Genomic DNA, 16,858 nt, shown 5'->3' with positions numbered 1-16,858 from the left:
GCATGCCTGCCATAGCAGATGCTCTGGCTTCTTTCTTAACACACGTCCCAGGTATTTCCATCATATTTTCTGGAGACGTTTGTTGATAAAGGGTTGTTGAACTTTCTGATGAATCTTGGCATTTGTTGTAAATTTATTCCATTTAATACCTAGTATTTTCCTGAGGTATCTGTTGTCTTGGAAGTCTGTCCAACTATCATTGAGAGAGGCCATAAGGTTTTCAGGGAACTTTTTTTCCCCAGCAATGAATGGTGCATTTGTCCTTTGTTTGGAAGGGGGAAAATGTGATTGTGAATTAAGGGAGTTCCACAGAACTAGCACACTCATTCCATAACTGAATTCTGAAAAGAACTGCCTCTGTTGCACCATATGTTTATGTTGGACCAGAGACTGATAGAAACATGAATGTGACTAAAAATATAAGTCTTTGCACGTAACAGTAGTTTGGTTAATGGGGTATGTAACTTCAGAGAGATCTGACTTAAATCTTTATTTTGGAAATAGAAGTGTGTTTGGTCTGTTTGGAACATTATCAAAGCTTTAGGGAGAATGTGTACTGGGTTAGCCGTGTGCTTTGCTAGATGTAAATTAACCTCCTTTCTCGGTATGCCTGTAATCCTGATGCGCTGAATGATAGCCACAGTCATTTTACACTTACTGGAAGTCACCAGTAAATCAGAGAGAGAAGGAAACTATTTGCCTTCAGTATGTGAAGCTCATTTGCCACTTAGCTGCAATGCTGACTTTGTTGCCTTCCGTGAGGTTTATTTGTATGTCAAATAATTCTCTCCTCCTTCACAAACTTTAGAAGCAGCATTAAAATGTTGACTGAATGGGCTCTGCACATATGGCATTTGAGAGGTTTTTTTTTATTAGCTTAAACTAGCACATGTGTTTTCCTGTGAGGTGTATTAAGTGCCTGGACTACAGGTTTAGTGTGTGACTGTTATTGCAGCTGTGTGGAAGAGCATGATGCATATTCCCTGGAGCAGATCTGGGAGAGAATTCAAGTATGTTAAGGCACAAGCAAGTTGTGTTTATGGAAATGTCAAATAGAAATATGGTGCATAAACTCTTATCATCAGAGAGTGTGATACCAATAACTGACCAGCAATTGCCCACATGTGTAAAAAGGACACCTGGTTTCTGATCATGCTGAATTTTTGTTTAAAAGCTTAATAGCCTTCTCTTGCCTCACCTTCTACTGATTCTGGAAGAAAAAAAAAAAGCCTGTTCAAAATTCACTTTCTGCTTTGGCAGAAATCTGGTAATGCTTGAAATCAAAATAAATCGATTTGAAATTTAATAACAGCTACACTTTTATTGGAAAATACTATCATTGCTTGGCATAGCTCTGGATTATCTGATAATATGTTTAAAATATGTCCTGCTATTGGTGACCTGCCAGATTGTTGGCATCATCTAATTTTTCAAAATGTATCTTGCCTCAATATATGACTTACCATCTAGCCTCTAGCAGGATGACAAGAGAAGAGATGGACTTTAAAAATCTGAATTGCCAACGAAAATATGCAGGTATTAAATGCTTCTTTAAAAATAAAATCATTTGGCAAGTAATAGAGCAAATTCCTCAGATTAAAAGTGGAAGATAGAAAATAATACATTTTAGAAATTGAATGGATGTGGTAGGTGAATTATTTTATCTCCTGCCAATGTGGGATTCTTTCCAACAGCACATTTACTAGTGTCACAACTGGTCTAGCTTTTAATGTCACAAATGATGGAGCTTCCACCACTTCCTGGGGAGATCATTTCATGGACTAATAATATTTTTCCTTACAGTGTGTTAAATAAATCCTCTCCCTCTGCCTCCAGTACTGCATAGACTGTTATGTCTGACCACCTTAGCCATCACATTGGTCTTGTCATCTTCTAAAGCAAGTGCTCAGATGGATTTCTAAAGTGTAACACTAATTGGTCCATGTCAAGGCTGCTGGTGCTTGTTCGTGTCATATAATTTCATACAGTGCTATATTAGAGAGCGCTGGAGAACTTTGAGTTGGTTCCCCAGAAGAGTCTACACTGATCTATTGTTACTGCACATTAGAAATCCCTCCTGTAGGAAGGATTACTGCTTCATGTAGACAAGCATTTAGGTGAATGATACATATTTAACCTTTTAATCTTTCTTCGCATATATATCCTTCGGTTCATTTTAATTACATTTCTTTGAACTCCCCCCAATCTGTCAATGTCTTTGTTGTAATTTGGTGCTCAAAGCTGACTTCATACATTCTCTTGGCTTGTTGCACCAGAATCTTATCAGTGGCTCTAAAACATCTTGACTCCGGAGACCTCTTCCCATGTCATACTTAGAATTCATGCAGGCTAGTCCTTTTCAGTAATGGAAATAAAGATTGATTCGTACCCTTTCTTCCCCATCAGCTTGCTGGGGTCTCTAAACTGAATGCTACTTGGAATTTTTTAATAACAAAAAGGACAGGAACGCATGACTCTGAGTGAGCGCTTCCAAGCAGCATACATAACACTAAAGATTTACCAGGAGAGTGGATGAATTATTTGTATGGGAGGAGTGGATGTTCCTACCGCATCTAGCTAGTGATTAATTTTAATATCAGCCATTTGTGGTGCAATCTGTTTCATTCCAATGGTGGCGAGAAACTTGCAGGGATGTTAGCAACCACATCAGATGAGCGGCACAAGAGGCAAGAAAAATGTTTGCACACATACATGCACAACCTGGGAATGTCTATACTGCTGCCATTGGAGCTGTGATTGCCTCACATACCTGTGCTAACATCAGTCTAGCTAGCAAAAGTATCATTAGCAGAGAAGCTGTGGCAGCACAGATTTCAGTACAGGCTAGAGGAGCCTGCAGCCAGGTCCTAGAGTAATTACTTAAGCTCCATTTCTTCTTTTCTTTTTATTTCTCCTTTCCGAGTGAGACACTTCTCTCTTTCTGGCGTATCTCGTTTCTCGCTCCTATCCTGTTTTCAGAGTTGGTGTTTCTCCTTCCTCGGTTCTCCCTCTTCTGGTCTAATTCTCTCCTTCCCATACAGTGCTGTGTTCTCTTCCTTTGTAACCCAGTGTGTGAGGTCTCAGTCCTGCAAGTTGCTGAGCATGCTTTACTCCCTCTGAAGACATAAGAATCGCCATACTGGGTCAGACCAAAGGTCCATCTAACCCAGTATCCTGTATTCCAACAGCAGCAAATGCCAGATGCCCCAGAGCAGGGGTGGCCAACCCGTGGCTCGCGAACGGCATGTGGTTCTTCAAAGAAAAAATTGCGGCTCCTGCACCTGTGGTTCTGAAAGGGGTAGCGTATTTCTGTCTGCACGGGATGCTGGTGCAGACTTCAAAATGTCCGCCCTTAAAAGGGCAATGCCTGCTCTGTTCTTAAAAGGGCTGTGGCCGGGGCCTTTTTTTTTTTTTTTTCCTCAATATCCACCACTATTTTGGCTCTTCATCTGTAATGGGTTGGCCACCCCTGCCCTAGAGGAAGTGAATAGAATAGGTCAGATATCAAACGATCCCTCTCCTGTCATCCATTTCCAGCCTCTGACAAACAGAGGCTAGGGACACCATTCCTACCCATCCTGGCTAATAAGTATTGAGGAGCTGTGTCAGTAGGAGTTGAAGGCTCTCAGTGCCTTGCAAGCCAATTCTGAAGTAGAAATTTTAGAGTGTAATTGGATAGTCATACAACCGCATCAAATTTTAGCCATTGCGCTCCTGGTCCCACTCCCGTGCTGCTGCCTCAGTCCTTGAGGGGAGCTGGCTCACTGTGTGTACTGGCTCCCGCCTGTCCCCCCTCACCCTCCATGTTGCTTCCTCTCTATCAGAGGCAGCACTATGGGGGATGGAGTGCAGGAGCTCCATGAGATCCAGTGCTTGTGGGGAGCTGGCTTAAAAAAGGCAGCAAATGAAGGGGGACGGTGCATGCAGGAGCGGCCCAAGGCCGGCTGCAACAGCTGGCTCAATCGGCGCCCCTGCCTACATGACCATCAATGGCCGTGACATCATCATCGGGCACCCGGGCCAGCGGTGCCCTAGGCAGCTGCCTAGCTCGCCTAGGCTCACGGGCCACCCCTGGGTGTGTGTAGTCGATAAGATTAACTAATAAGCCCAGGCTTATTGGTTAATCGTGCAGTTGTCTACAGGCTGAGTCTGAAGTTGTTGGTGATTATCTGTATTAAGTTAACACTTAGGATGCATCTACACAGCACAGTTATTTCAAAATAGCGGCCATTATTTTGAAATAACAATGACAGCGTCTATACAGCAATTCCGTTATTTCAAAATAATTTTGAAATAATGGACGGCTTATTTCAAAATCTGTAAACCTCATTCCACGAGGAATAACGCGTATTCCAAAATAGCTATTTTGGAATAGCAGTAATGTGGATGCTCCACTGCTGCTATTTCGAAATAGCTCCTCCCCAAGGCCATTCAAAGTAATTACTCCCCAGAGCCTCCTGGGACTCTAAATCAAGGTGGCACTTCTACATTAGGGGAGCCTGCCTTGTGCGCTCCGTCACCCCCTCCCCCATCATAAAATGGAAAAGGGGAGGAAAGGGACGACAAGGAGGGAAAAGTGAAAATTAATAATTTTTGATAAAATTTTCACAAACAAAAAAATGTTTCTTTTCTAGACCCATGGAATAAAACCTATTTTTAATTTGTTTGCGGAAACTTTACGAAGTTTCAACCAGCCCAGTTTAAAGTGAAGCCTGCACTGAATTCTGTTTACCTCTACAACTTGGCTTCCAACACAAAAGCTCTACATTAATTCATATCTTTGACACTACTGATTTCTAATGATCTTTGAGCTGTTTTTGCCAGACTAGTTGTATGTGCACAGTAGGGGTAGAATTTGGCCTTTAGAGCTTAAAAATATCAGTTATCGTCATATTTCACTTTAAATGCATAAAATGAAGCTCTTGCAGGGTCAGTTATAATACTTAGCCTGACAATTGACAGATTCTTCCTTATAAATAGTGATGGTGCAGTTTGGGTAAGACACATAATGGGGTTTTTTTTCTTTCTGAAAGGAATGGCACATTTAATAAATGTTGGTGTCCGTTGTGAAAGAGGAGGAAGATTTATGAAGTGTGCAATGCAAGATGAGGAGCAGGTGAATCTAGCTTTTTGTGAAAATGAATGAGGAAGGTTGTTGAAAGAATACCATAAAATGAGAGAGCAGGCAGGGCAAAAATAGCCAGTTGTGGGAAAATGGTTAGCCTCTGTGTAAACAGTATTAATGATGCAAAGTTTCCTATAGGACAAAAACGTAGACTGCAGGGTTTCCCCTGAATCTTTCGTGGTTTTTAACTGTTCCTTTCCACTCTTGATCTAAAGGAGATTTAGATTAGACATTTGGAAAAACTTGATAGCTATAAGGATAGTTAAGCACTGGAATAGTCTTCCAAGGGATGTTGTGGAATCCCCATCCTTGGAAGTTTTTACAAAGAGGTTGGACAAACACCGGTCAGAGATGACTTCTCAAAGTTCCTTCCAGCCCCACATGTCTGTGATTCTGTAATAACATATTGTCTGTCCTAAGAAAGAGGTGTGAACTATGATCTGTGAACTGGATCCTGCAAGGTGCTGAGTGCATGCTCATATTTATCTAGCAAAAGCACTTAAGCATGTGCTTAAACTTTCATTTGTGAATAGCACTGTTCAACTCAATGGGATTTAATTTAAGTGTATGAATAGATACTTTGCTGGATTGGAGCCATAATGGTGTATCCTCTTCTGCAGGATAGAGTGAGTCCAGGATGAATTTCTTCCAGAGACTTTTTTGAAGTCCTGAATGACATGTTACTGAATATACAGAAAGGAGTTATTTTTATAACTTTGGCAGACATGAGGAGGTTGAAGCTTCCTCATGCTTACCAAATACTCTAGTTTTAAAGACAAGCTCCCAGAACATTCCGTGGAGGGATCAGGGGAAGACATTGCGGTATTAATAACTGAGTAACTCCAAATGAAATGAAGTACAGGTTGAACCTCTGTAATCCGGGATTCTGTGGCATAGCGACATCCATGGTCCAAAAGGACCGCAGATGGTGCTGGACCAGAGAGCCCAAGCCACAGATGTTGCCAGCGGCTGGGAGCTCAGCTGGCAGGCAGCCTGGAGGGCCAATGGCCTGAGGACAGGAAGCCTAGGCAGGGGCTGGCAGCTAGAGCGGGGCTAGGTAGGGAGACCTGCCAGCTGAGACCAGAGCTCTGCCAGCCAGGGGTGCGGAGCCCCCGCAGGCCAGGAGTGTGGAAACCCTGCCATCGGGTGTGTGGGGGGGTGGATATTACTGGTGGCCAGAAGCAGGGAAGCCCCTTCTGGCTGGACACATGGATCTTCTGCCATCCCGGGGCTTCTGCCAACCTGGGGCAGGGAGATGCTACAACCAGAGGAGCTTAGCTGTTGTCTGCAGAGGAAGGGAGCCCAACGGGCTGGAGTAGGGCAGCAGCTGGGAGTGAAACCCCACCAGTAGTGGAGGGCAGCGCACTGGCCCAGCCAGTGACTAGAAGGGGAGCCCTGGAAGAACCTGAGACCTCATCTCCCCTGGTCTGGCAAACTTCCTTCTTTGGGACCACTTGGGTACTAGCCCTGGGAGGTCCAACCTGTACTATGAACTAAATGGGCAAGCTTTGCTGTTATTTGTGTGTGCAAATTCCTGTTGAACCCCATCATGAACTTTTGGATTTCATTGCTGAATACGAAGATCCTGTTGGGTTGCATTGTGAGGAAAGGCTTGCCGGAGTGGACTCTATGTGAAAACTCCAGTCAGAAACAAAGCTGCTCAGAAAGTGTGCCTTGACATGCAAAGCTATGCCTCAGAACAGACACTTGGGGCCTGATCCAGAGTCTTTTGAAGTCAGTGAAGAAACTCCCATTGCCTTCACTGGGATTTAGGTTAATCTAGTGAGAAAAAAACTAAGGGCATCAAGGCTCAGGTTTTCAAAGGCGCCTAAGAGAATTAGATGACCAAGTCCTATTGAAATTCAATAAGATTTGATTGTCTGGTACCTTTTAAAAATTCCATTCTAAAAATACGTGCCAACAGGATCTTTGCAGACCCCAGAATTATTGTATTATGCTCCTAGTTGTGATTAAGGGAAAAACAGAAAGGCAAAACAATCAGCTTTTCCAACTCTCTTTCATCATAAGCTTCACTTATTCAAAACACAAGTAGGTTTGGGTAAATATTATTTCATTCTAATTAAAAACATTTATAAAAGGCTTTACTTGTGTCCAGTAACTTCTTAGGAGTAATTTATGGAACTCTGAAGATAGAAGCGTGATACCATTACCCTTTTTTTAATGTTTTCCATTGATATTTGTTTAACCCACATCAGTCAATGCCAAATATGCTAGATAAGGAATTTTGGCAAAGAACACTAAACTTTCTAAAGTAAAGATAAAGGCTCTGTGGGAGAAGCTAAAATGTTTTGGCTTCTTAGGGTTTGTTTTTTTTTAATGTTCTTCTTAACTTATAAAGGTTGAGTGTAAGATCTTTGAAAAAACAAGAATTAAACTGAAGCCCTCCTCCCCCCACACTGTTAGGGTATGTCTACACTACAGCGCAAATTCAAACTAACTTAGTTCGAATTAGTTAATTCGAACTAAGCTAATTCGAACTAACGCATCTAGAACTAAAAACTAGTTCGAATTAGCGTTTTGCTAATTCGAACTAGCGCATCCACACTGATTGGACGCAGGGGCGCATTTAAGGGCAGCTGAAACCGGTTCTGGCAGGGCATCAGGTCAGTAGTTGCTTTGTGTGGCTGCTGTCTGAGGCTATCTGAGGCTCGTGCTTAAAGAGACCCCCCCCCGGACAGCCGGTTCTCAGCTTTTCTGCTTGCTTGCCAACCTCGCCGAGGGACAGCAAGGCGTTGGTCTCTGTGCCCGTCTGTGTCGGTGCTTCCCTTCAGGGACGCCGCTGCAGGTGGCAAGATGGAGCCAGAGCTCGCCCTGCACCTTCTGGTGAACTTTCTGGACTTGCTGCTGCAAGCCTGCCAGCAATGGCTGGAGGCTGCCTGGCACCACCTGGTGCACGTCAGCCCCCTGCCTCTCCGCCTGGCCGCCCTGGGGGCCATGGAGGAGCCGCGGCGGCGCCCGGACGCCAGCGTGCCCCGCCGCATCTGGCGTCTGGACACCAGCAGCAACTGGTGGGACCGCATCGTCCTGGAGCGCTGGGAAGACCGACAGTGGACCCAGAATTTCAGGATGAGGAGGGACACCTTCCTGGAGCTCTGCGAGTGGCTCGCCCCTGCCCTGCGCAGAAGGGACACTCGCATGAGGCCCGCTATCCCCCTCCAGAGGCGTGTGGCCATCGCCCTCTGGAAGCTCTCCACGCCGGACAGCTACCGATCCGTCGGGAACCAGTTTGGCGTGGGGAGATCCACAATCGGAGCAGTGCTCATGCAGGTACGGCACTCGTCGGCCACTGGACCGGGGGGGAAGGGGGGCTGCAAGGAGGGGATGGGCCGCCCCAGGGAAAAAGGGGGGGGGAGGGAGGAGGCAAAAGTGCCCCGCACCAGTCTCTCCCGGCCATACTACACGCCGCCCGGGGGGGTGGCTTCCAGGAGTGGGGCACGGGGCACTGCCAGGGCACGAACACTCCCAGCCACCCGGGCGCCCCACTGATTTGCGCTTTGCTGTGTCTCTCTGCAGGTGGTCAGGCCCATCAACCGGGTGCTGCTCCGCAGGGTGGTCCGCCTCGCCGACCCGGACGCTGTCATCCAGGGCTTCGGCGCCCTGGGCTTCCCCAACTGCGGGGGGCGGGCCATCGACGGGACGCACATCCCCATCCATGCCCCGGAACACCAGGCCTCCGGGTACGTCAACCACAAGGGGTACTTGTCCGTGCTCCTGCAGGCCGTGTGTGACCACCGGGGCCAGTTCACGGACATTAATGTGGGCTGGTCCAGCAAGGCACACGACGCACGGGTGTACCGGAACTCCTCCGTGTGCCAGAGGCTGCAGGCCGGGACCTTCTTCCCCAACCGCCACATCAGGGTCGGGGACATGGACATGCCCGTCTGCCTGGTGGGGGATGCCGCCTACCCCCTACAGCCGTGGCTGATGAAGCCCTACACGGGGCACCTCAATCCCTCCCGCCAGGCCTTCAATGCCAGGCTCACCAGGGCCCGCATTGTGGTGGAGGGGGCCTTCGGGTGACTGAAAGCCCACTTTCGATGCCTCCTCACCCGTCTGGACCTCACCGAGCACAATATACCTCCTGTAGTGGAAGCATGTTCTGTGCTGCACAATTTGTGTGAGAGAAAGGGGGAGGCTTTCCTGCTATCCTGGATGGCTGAGGCTGACCACATGGCTGGCAACTATGCTCAGCCCCGCACCGCCGCTGTCCGGGAAGCCCAGCGGGGGGCCGTCCGGATCCGGGAAGCCCTGCGGGAGAGCTTCCTGGTGGAGGAGAAGGAGGAGGACTGAACTCTCCCTGCATGCCCCAATGGGGCCTTCTTCCACCCTCCCCACCTTCCCCTTTCCCCTCCCTAACCTCCCTTCCTAATGTCAAATAAAGACACCTGTTTTGCCAACAAAAATCTCTTTTTATTTAACATAAGTGGGGTGGAGGGAGGGAGGTGTGAGGGTGGGAGAGGGGAGGGGGAAACCTGGGAGGAGGGAGCTGGAAGCGGGGGGAAGGGAATGGAAAGCTCAGGGGTGGGGGTCAGCGTGCCTCTCCCGTCTTGCAGCACTGCAGGTGCAGGGCCCTCGGGGGGGGAATGGGTGTGGAGGTTGGGGCAGGAGGGACGGGGGCTGCGGAGGGAGCAGGAGCAGGAGGAAGCGGGAACCGGTCGAGGAGGCTCTGGAGGTGGCCTCTGAGGGCACGGCCCTGCTCCTCCAGCGCCTCCAAGCTCCGCTGGTGCAGCCGAAGGTCCTCCTGGACCCAGTGGTCCTGGGTGCGGAGCTGGTGATCCAGGAAGCGGAGGTGCCATCGCTGGTAGTCCTCCTGGTTCCTGGCTCTCCTGCTGGCCCGGGCGCAGGTGGCTGTTGCAGGCGGGGTGGTGCGCCCTGTAGTCCCAGGTGCTGAGGCTGTGGTGAAACAAGAGCAGCGGTCAATTCTCCCTGGGGCCCAGGTGGGTGAAACCCAGCCCCCCTCTGCAAGGCCAGGGCCCCTGCATGACACCCAGCTGCTGCTCCGTGGTGGGCAAGGCCCAGGTGCACGGTCCCTGGGCTCCCTCTCTCCCCTGCCCCCCGTACACATAAGGGGAGCATGATGGTACTCACATGTGGAGGCCTCCCCGGCCTCGGACGACACAGGCGAGCGGCTCAGTGGGGTGCCTCGGGGGTCCTGGGTCCTGGGCAGGCTTCCGGCAGGCTCCTGGCTCTCGGCGTCCTCCTCCTCCTCCTCGGTGTCAGGGAGTGGTCCCTCTGCCCCGGGGTCAATCACCACCCGGGGGGCAGGGATGGCATGAGCCCCCAGGATGCAGTCCAGAGCCAGAAAGTGGGGGGCAGGCCTCTGGGTCGGCCTCTGGCAGGCAGGCCCGGGAGTAGGACTGCCGCAGGTCCTTTATCTTGCAGCGGACCTGCTCCCTGCTGCGGTGGTGGCCTCTGGCGGCCAGGCTGGCAGCCATGCGGCCATAGACTGCCGCATTCCTGTGGCTAGTGTGGAGATCGTGGACATTGGAGGCTTCCCCCCAAACCTGGATGAGGTCCACGATCTCCGCACTAGACCACGCGGGCGCCCTCCTCTTGCGTCCCCAGGCAGGCTCCTGGGAGCCGCCAGGCTGGTCCCGGGAAGAGGGGGAGGGCTGGGGGGCATCGGGTGGCTGGCTCATGGGGTGTCAGGTGCACAGTCTGCTGGCAGCGTGCTGTCAGCCTTGCAACTGGCACAAACCCTGTAGCCAGCCCGTGGCCCTTTAAGGGCTCCGGGGCAGGGAGGGGGGCAGAAGAGTTTGCCTGGTGTTGGCCAGAGTGGCCAGCAGGGCAAGCTGGGGAGGGCTAGCCTCCCACTAGTTCAAATTAAGGGGCTACATAGCCCTTAATTCGAACTAGTAAGTTCGAACTAGGCTTAGTCCTCGTGGAATGAGGTTTATCTAGTTTGAACTAAGCGCTCCGCTAGTTCGAATTAAGTTCGAACTAACGGAGTGCTAGTGTAGCGCCTATTAAAGTTAATTCGAACTAATGTCTGTTAGTTCGAATTAACTTTGTAGTGTAGACATACCCTTATTTAGTAATTTGGGCACTTTCAGTTTCTTAATATGCATTCTAAACATAAGGAACATAACATAATTTTCCTTCTTTGCTTGCTTGCTTTCTGCACTACAGTCAAGTCAAGCCTTTTACCTCCTTATTGACTTTTCCTCTAAGTCTATGTGCTTACCTTTTGCATAAGATGTAGTGGGTCTTTGCCCATGAAAGCTGGTGTCCAAATAAGTCTATTAGTCTTTAAGGTGCCACACTCCTTGTTGTGTTTGCAGATACAGACTAACATGATTACCCTTCTGATACTTCTTGCTTAGGCTATCTGATCTTACTGCTGTCTATGTATTTCAGCTAGCACTGTGCAGTCTTAAGAGAACCAGAAGGGAACTGTCCATACTAGGTGAAAAAGTTACATGAAACATTTTTGCAGTGTCTTGAAGCTGCCAGGCCTGCACAATGCTATGCATCTAGGTGCATGCAGGTGTTGTCTCAGTCATTTTGTAAGCATTCATTTAACAGTAATTTTAGTGATATATCTGTAATGAGATCTCTAGCTCAGATCAGGCAGATACAGTGTAATTTACAATTGCTTCCACTCCATGTGGGAGGGGAACCATAAGAATTGTAGCTGCATTGTTTCAGCAACTCCTCCTAACTCTATTCCATAGTGCAGTGCCTTATATTTCCAGCAAAAAGTCTCTTCTTCCAAATCAGCCTTTCCCTCTGTTCACTCTTCCCTTTTTCCTCCTTCGTTTTCTTTCACTCTGCTGATTTTGTTTTAGATCTTCTTGTATTCTTGCTCCAATATTACTGGTCTGTGGGCCACATGCTGAAGCACATCGGCCTTTTCTAGGCAATGAATTCAGTGGACATGCGTTAAGCAAGCACCCAGAAAAAAGTATTTTCAATAAATAACGGGCCAAGTTTATTCCTGCTGTGTCTCAGATTTATTCAAAGTCTCAGGAGTGAGATGTGACTTACGGTCATGATTCATGCAAGTGTAACTCTTCATTGCATTGGTTTTACACCTGATTGACAACAGTCTGAGAGGAGAGTTAAGCCCCCAATATCTATCTGTTCAATTGGCTTTTGTAAAATAGCGCATATTATTTTAGAAAATTACCAAAAAAATCACCAAAACCTCAGCTACTGAGGGATTGTAAAGGGAATATTCTAGGAGTTCATGAGGACAACTAAGTTTGTCTTTATAATGACTGCTCTGAGTTATTTTAAATATCTATAACTTTTCTCACTCCTGTCTGCAACTTATCTGGCAGCTAACATATAAATGTAGTGACAAAAATTCATCTGCCTCATCCCCCCCAACTAGATAACTTATTAGACTTATACAAGGCAAGATATTAAAAACACTTTTGTCTGTCACACAGCCACGGGTAGAGGAGGGGGAATTTGCCAGTTGCTAATGGATACCTGGAGTTTTTGTGTATAACCATGAAGAACAGCTTGTGCACTTTCACCCCTGATGTTCCCTGAATAACTTGGATCTCATTTAGGTCAATAAGCCTTTATCAAAACGTCAGGAGTGAAAAATGTGTCTTGGTGTAAGCCGACTGGTCGTTCCCTCCAGTCACAGGAGTCTATAGAACAATCAATGTTCTCTAAGCTTGTCTGCATGTCACGCAAAGAACTGGATGACAGTAACCATTGACTACATGTCTGTTTCATTGTCTTTGGGACAGCCCACATTTGCATACTTGCCAGTGTTCCTGTTATCCAATGAACCATGGAGAGTCTTTTTTTTAAAAAACCCACACAACTCTCATGCAAATTTTGCACTCAAAAAATCACACATTTTTTAAAAAATCAACAACATAGCCATGGCTTTGGTTTTCCCCTTCTTGTTTTAATAATGAAACTATAATCTTGATAATCCTACAGTTTTTGGTCAAGAAATAGCATTTGCTGTTGTGCACAAAGTTTAACTTTCCTTCCAAGTAAATCTTCTCTTTTTTGTTTTGTTAATCCCTATTTGGGGCAGTCTGAACACTATTGTGTGCACATCACATATGAGTTGAGGCCATAGGTTTGTTGCTTAAATAATGTCGTTTGCATGAAAGAAACAGCTAACTCTCTGCTTAATGATTTGTCATTGTCCTTCGCTGAGGGAGTTTCCTCCATACCAGAGATGAAAGAGGCTACATTAGCCTGCTTCAATAAAGAAATGTACTAGTATATTAGAGCATGTTGATTATATCCTATAAATCAGTGCTTCATAAAATAAATGACATTCCTGCCTTAATACTGAATCACTTTTTTAATAGACAGGACAGTGTTCTCATTTGCATTTCAGTGAAGGTTTAAAATATATTCAACTAAAGCTAACTAAAAGGGGAGTCCTATTGCATATGAAGTTACTATATCAAATATAGGATATTGTATTGTTTTATACTGTGTTACAAATGAAGGCCCATTACGTTTTAAAAAAATGACATGGTAGTGTTTCTGAATAAAATTCTCACAAGGTTTCCTGTTTATTCCTTTCACACATTAGAACAGACTATGGACCAGATCCTTGGGTGATGTAAATTGGCCAATTTCCATCTTTATAGCAACCAAGGATGTGGCCAGTATTTCATTTTGCTTGAAACTGAAAAACTCTTAGGAGCACAAAAACATTGCAGACAATTGTGAGAGCTATCTTGCTGCACCTGGCAACAACTTAAAGTCCAGGGCATTAGGGCCCATCACGTTAAGAGCAGGAATGTTGGCCAACATCCTTTTGTCTTTTGAAAAATGACAGAGTGTCTTCAACTTGCACCTGCACAACTTAGTTACCAGAGATGAGCAGTTTAATGCACCATCAGAATGCTGGCATTTTAGAACTCTGTCCAACTCCCATTAAAGTCAGTGGACTGGGACCATGATGCATAAGAATAGTTGCTCTCTTTTTCCTGTTTTGGCAGCCCTATTGCTCTTTTAACCTTTAAAGCAATGCTTTTATTGACTTTAGTGGGACCAGGACTTCATCTTCAGTGTTTTAATTAATTAAAATCTCCCCTATATGAAAGCTAAAAGTGGTCACTTTTCTCAGCCCTTTTCTTCTCTCATCGTCATCATCATTAAGTGGTGCAATGTCATGACATACAGGGAATAGCTGTCACAGACTTGTCCTGTTATTTAGTCTTAGAGAGGGAATGTTTTCTGGCGACATGCCCTCTTCTCGTCCGCAACAATTGGGATCGTCTATTACTGAAGAAATGTTTGGCTCTTGTCATTCTTGTTTACTCAGGCACCAAACTGCTCCAACAAGCCATTGGTGCATGCAGTGTTGATGTAGCTGTATTAGTCCCAAGCAAGGTGGGTGAAATCATAGCTTTTACTGGATCAACTTTTGTTGGTGAGGGAGAAAAGTTTTTGAGTTACACAGCATGAAAGCTTCTCTCTTTCTTACCAACAGAAGATGGTCCTCACCCATCTTGTTTTTCCAATAAACCATGCAGTTTGTTGTATAGCCTTTTAATTATTTTTAGAACCATAATTCCTTGTGAATATTTTAACATATTAGGTGTTATGTCCTGTATATTTTCCCATTTTGCCCTCAATAAGGGATGATTTCTACCTAGTGCTAATTCATCTGAAGAAGAAGTGAATTGTACTCACAAAAGCTCACAATACCATTTACATGTTTTGTTAGTCTTTAGGGTGCTGCTAAACCATTCGTTGTTTTTTAAGGTTTTACTTAATGCTAAGTTAGGCTATTCTGTTGCAATAGATACAAATTGAACATGGCTTCTAAATTAAAAAATACAGGATTGCAACTCTGTTACTTTGAAAACATATAATGAAAACTCCATCATCTGCTAATTGACAAAAAGCTACTCTTTGGGGATTTAAAATGGAGATAAAAGTGCCCTGAAAATCACACCAGCTAAGTTCCAGTTTTGTGTTGTTCTTTTCCTGTCAGATTCAGAGGGATGTTAGATCCTTCCAGTCCATCCACTGTAGATGCCAGAATCTCCTGGGTCACTGCCCTAAAATGTTTAACTGTTCAGTCTGGCAGTGTAGCTGCCACGGAACAGTGTTTTAACCAAATTCCTGAACCATATTCTTGTACATTTCTTACAAAAGCCCAGAATTTCAGCTTAGTATGGGATTTTGGTTATCAATCTTTACTTCATTTTGTTCTGTAAGTGAATTCCTAACCCTTTTCAAGACTTCCATTGGTTTTAGGGGCTGGGAACAGGATTTTGCCCCATGTTTTAAAACAGCCTGGAAACTATCAAGCCACAATTGGGTACCAAAAATGTTACTTTTAAAAGTGTGGATTGCACATAGGCTATAAAAGGGTAGGTAAATAGCTGGCTAAGATGATACTGCAGATGGTGTGTACAGTGTACTTTTTCTGGAAATGAGATATACTAGCAAAATATTTGTCTTTTGAATTCAGAGTCTGCTTGTTTTCTTTGGCTAAGGCAAGCATCTCTCTGTTTGAATTATTGAAGCCAAGTAAATTATGCAGAATGGTTTCAGTTTTAGCACATAGAGAAGATCCAAACAGCATGCCATTCTGGTATTTGAGCTTATTCTTTATCATACAGTTCCCACTGCTTACACAGTTTCCTGAGGTTTTATAGTTTGGATCTTCTTGGCGTGTTGCATCCTTTTCTTCTTCCCAACTTTTACATTTCATTTTCTGTGTTACATAATGTCACCTGAAAGAAGCGAGCGAATATGTAAATTAGAAAATTAATCTAGTTCCCTATCTGTTTCCACTAGGAAATTGTATTAGTGGTATTTTTTGGAACGGAGTATGTGGTTCGTTTATGGTCAGCAGGATGCCGTAGTAAATATGTTGGATTATGGGGACGGCTTCGTTTTGCTAGGAAGCCTATTTCTATAATTGGTAAGTATACGTGGTTTGAACAACTATCATAAACACTACAAAAAAGCCACTTTCCTCTAAACATCTTGACCATTTTAAAAAAATTGAGTTTCCTTAGTAATTCCAGCCAGCTTAGAATAAGAACATTTATCACTAGTATCTGGGGAGAATTGAACTTTGAGAAATCTGTGGCATTGTTAGTTCCTGTTTTAAAAAAACCTTTTCAACTTGATTCTCCTCCCCAGATTCCCCTCCCCCTGCCACAGCATATGAGATATGTACTAACCACACTGCCAGAAGGAAGTGGCAGTGCAGGGCACTAGCTTTTGTGTTCCTCTCCTGTGACTCAAGATACTGATATCTAACTGCCGGCAGAAATTTGTATCCACACAGGGCTCTATATGCCACTCCCAGAAGGGGCCAGCAAGCTCCTGGATAAGGGTCATGTGGCTTTGCAGGCACTCTCCCCATCAGCTCCCATTGGCCCCAGTTTCCAGTTCCTAACCAATGGAAGCTGTAGTGGGTGCTTTCAGGTAGGAACAGTGCACTGAGACACCTGCCTCTGCCCCTTCTCCCCCCCCCCCCACACGCAGGCCCACTCTGGCAGCTCCTGGAAATGGGCAGGTGGCATGAGGCAGGGGCGGGCAGGATGCCTACCAATCGCAATTGACTGAGAGACTCCCCAGGCTTGACCAGCCATTCGTGATCAACTGGTGGGTGACCACTGCTGCATAAGTAAAGCTATTTTAGTTAGTTTTTAGAGAAGTTTGCAAATAGAGCCCAGAGCAGAATTGAAATTGGTATTTCCAGAACTGCAGGGATGTCCTGGGAACTGCAGTTGTGAATAAGGTTGCCAGATGGTT

General features: G+C 45.9%; 1 protein-coding gene across 3 annotated transcripts in view; it reads left to right on the top strand.

Annotated features, from left to right (window-relative positions):
* KCNQ1 (potassium voltage-gated channel subfamily Q member 1) overlaps positions 1 to 16,858 on the top strand; it is a 584,035-nt gene that overhangs the window by 154,521 nt on the left and 412,656 nt on the right. For all 3 annotated transcript variants that reach the window (XM_006134905.4, XM_075928134.1, XM_075928135.1), the window contains exon 3: positions 15,890 to 16,016. In XM_006134905.4, the coding sequence (XP_006134967.3) occupies positions 15,890 to 16,016 (127 nt within the window). The remainder of the gene's footprint in view (positions 1 to 15,889; positions 16,017 to 16,858) is intronic.

The sequence above is a fragment of the Pelodiscus sinensis genome, chromosome 4 (assembly GCF_049634645.1).
Source record: "Pelodiscus sinensis isolate JC-2024 chromosome 4, ASM4963464v1, whole genome shotgun sequence".
NCBI classification, from domain to species: Eukaryota; Metazoa; Chordata; order Testudines; family Trionychidae; genus Pelodiscus; species Pelodiscus sinensis.
This window is presented reverse-complemented; position numbering and strand designations above follow the sequence as displayed.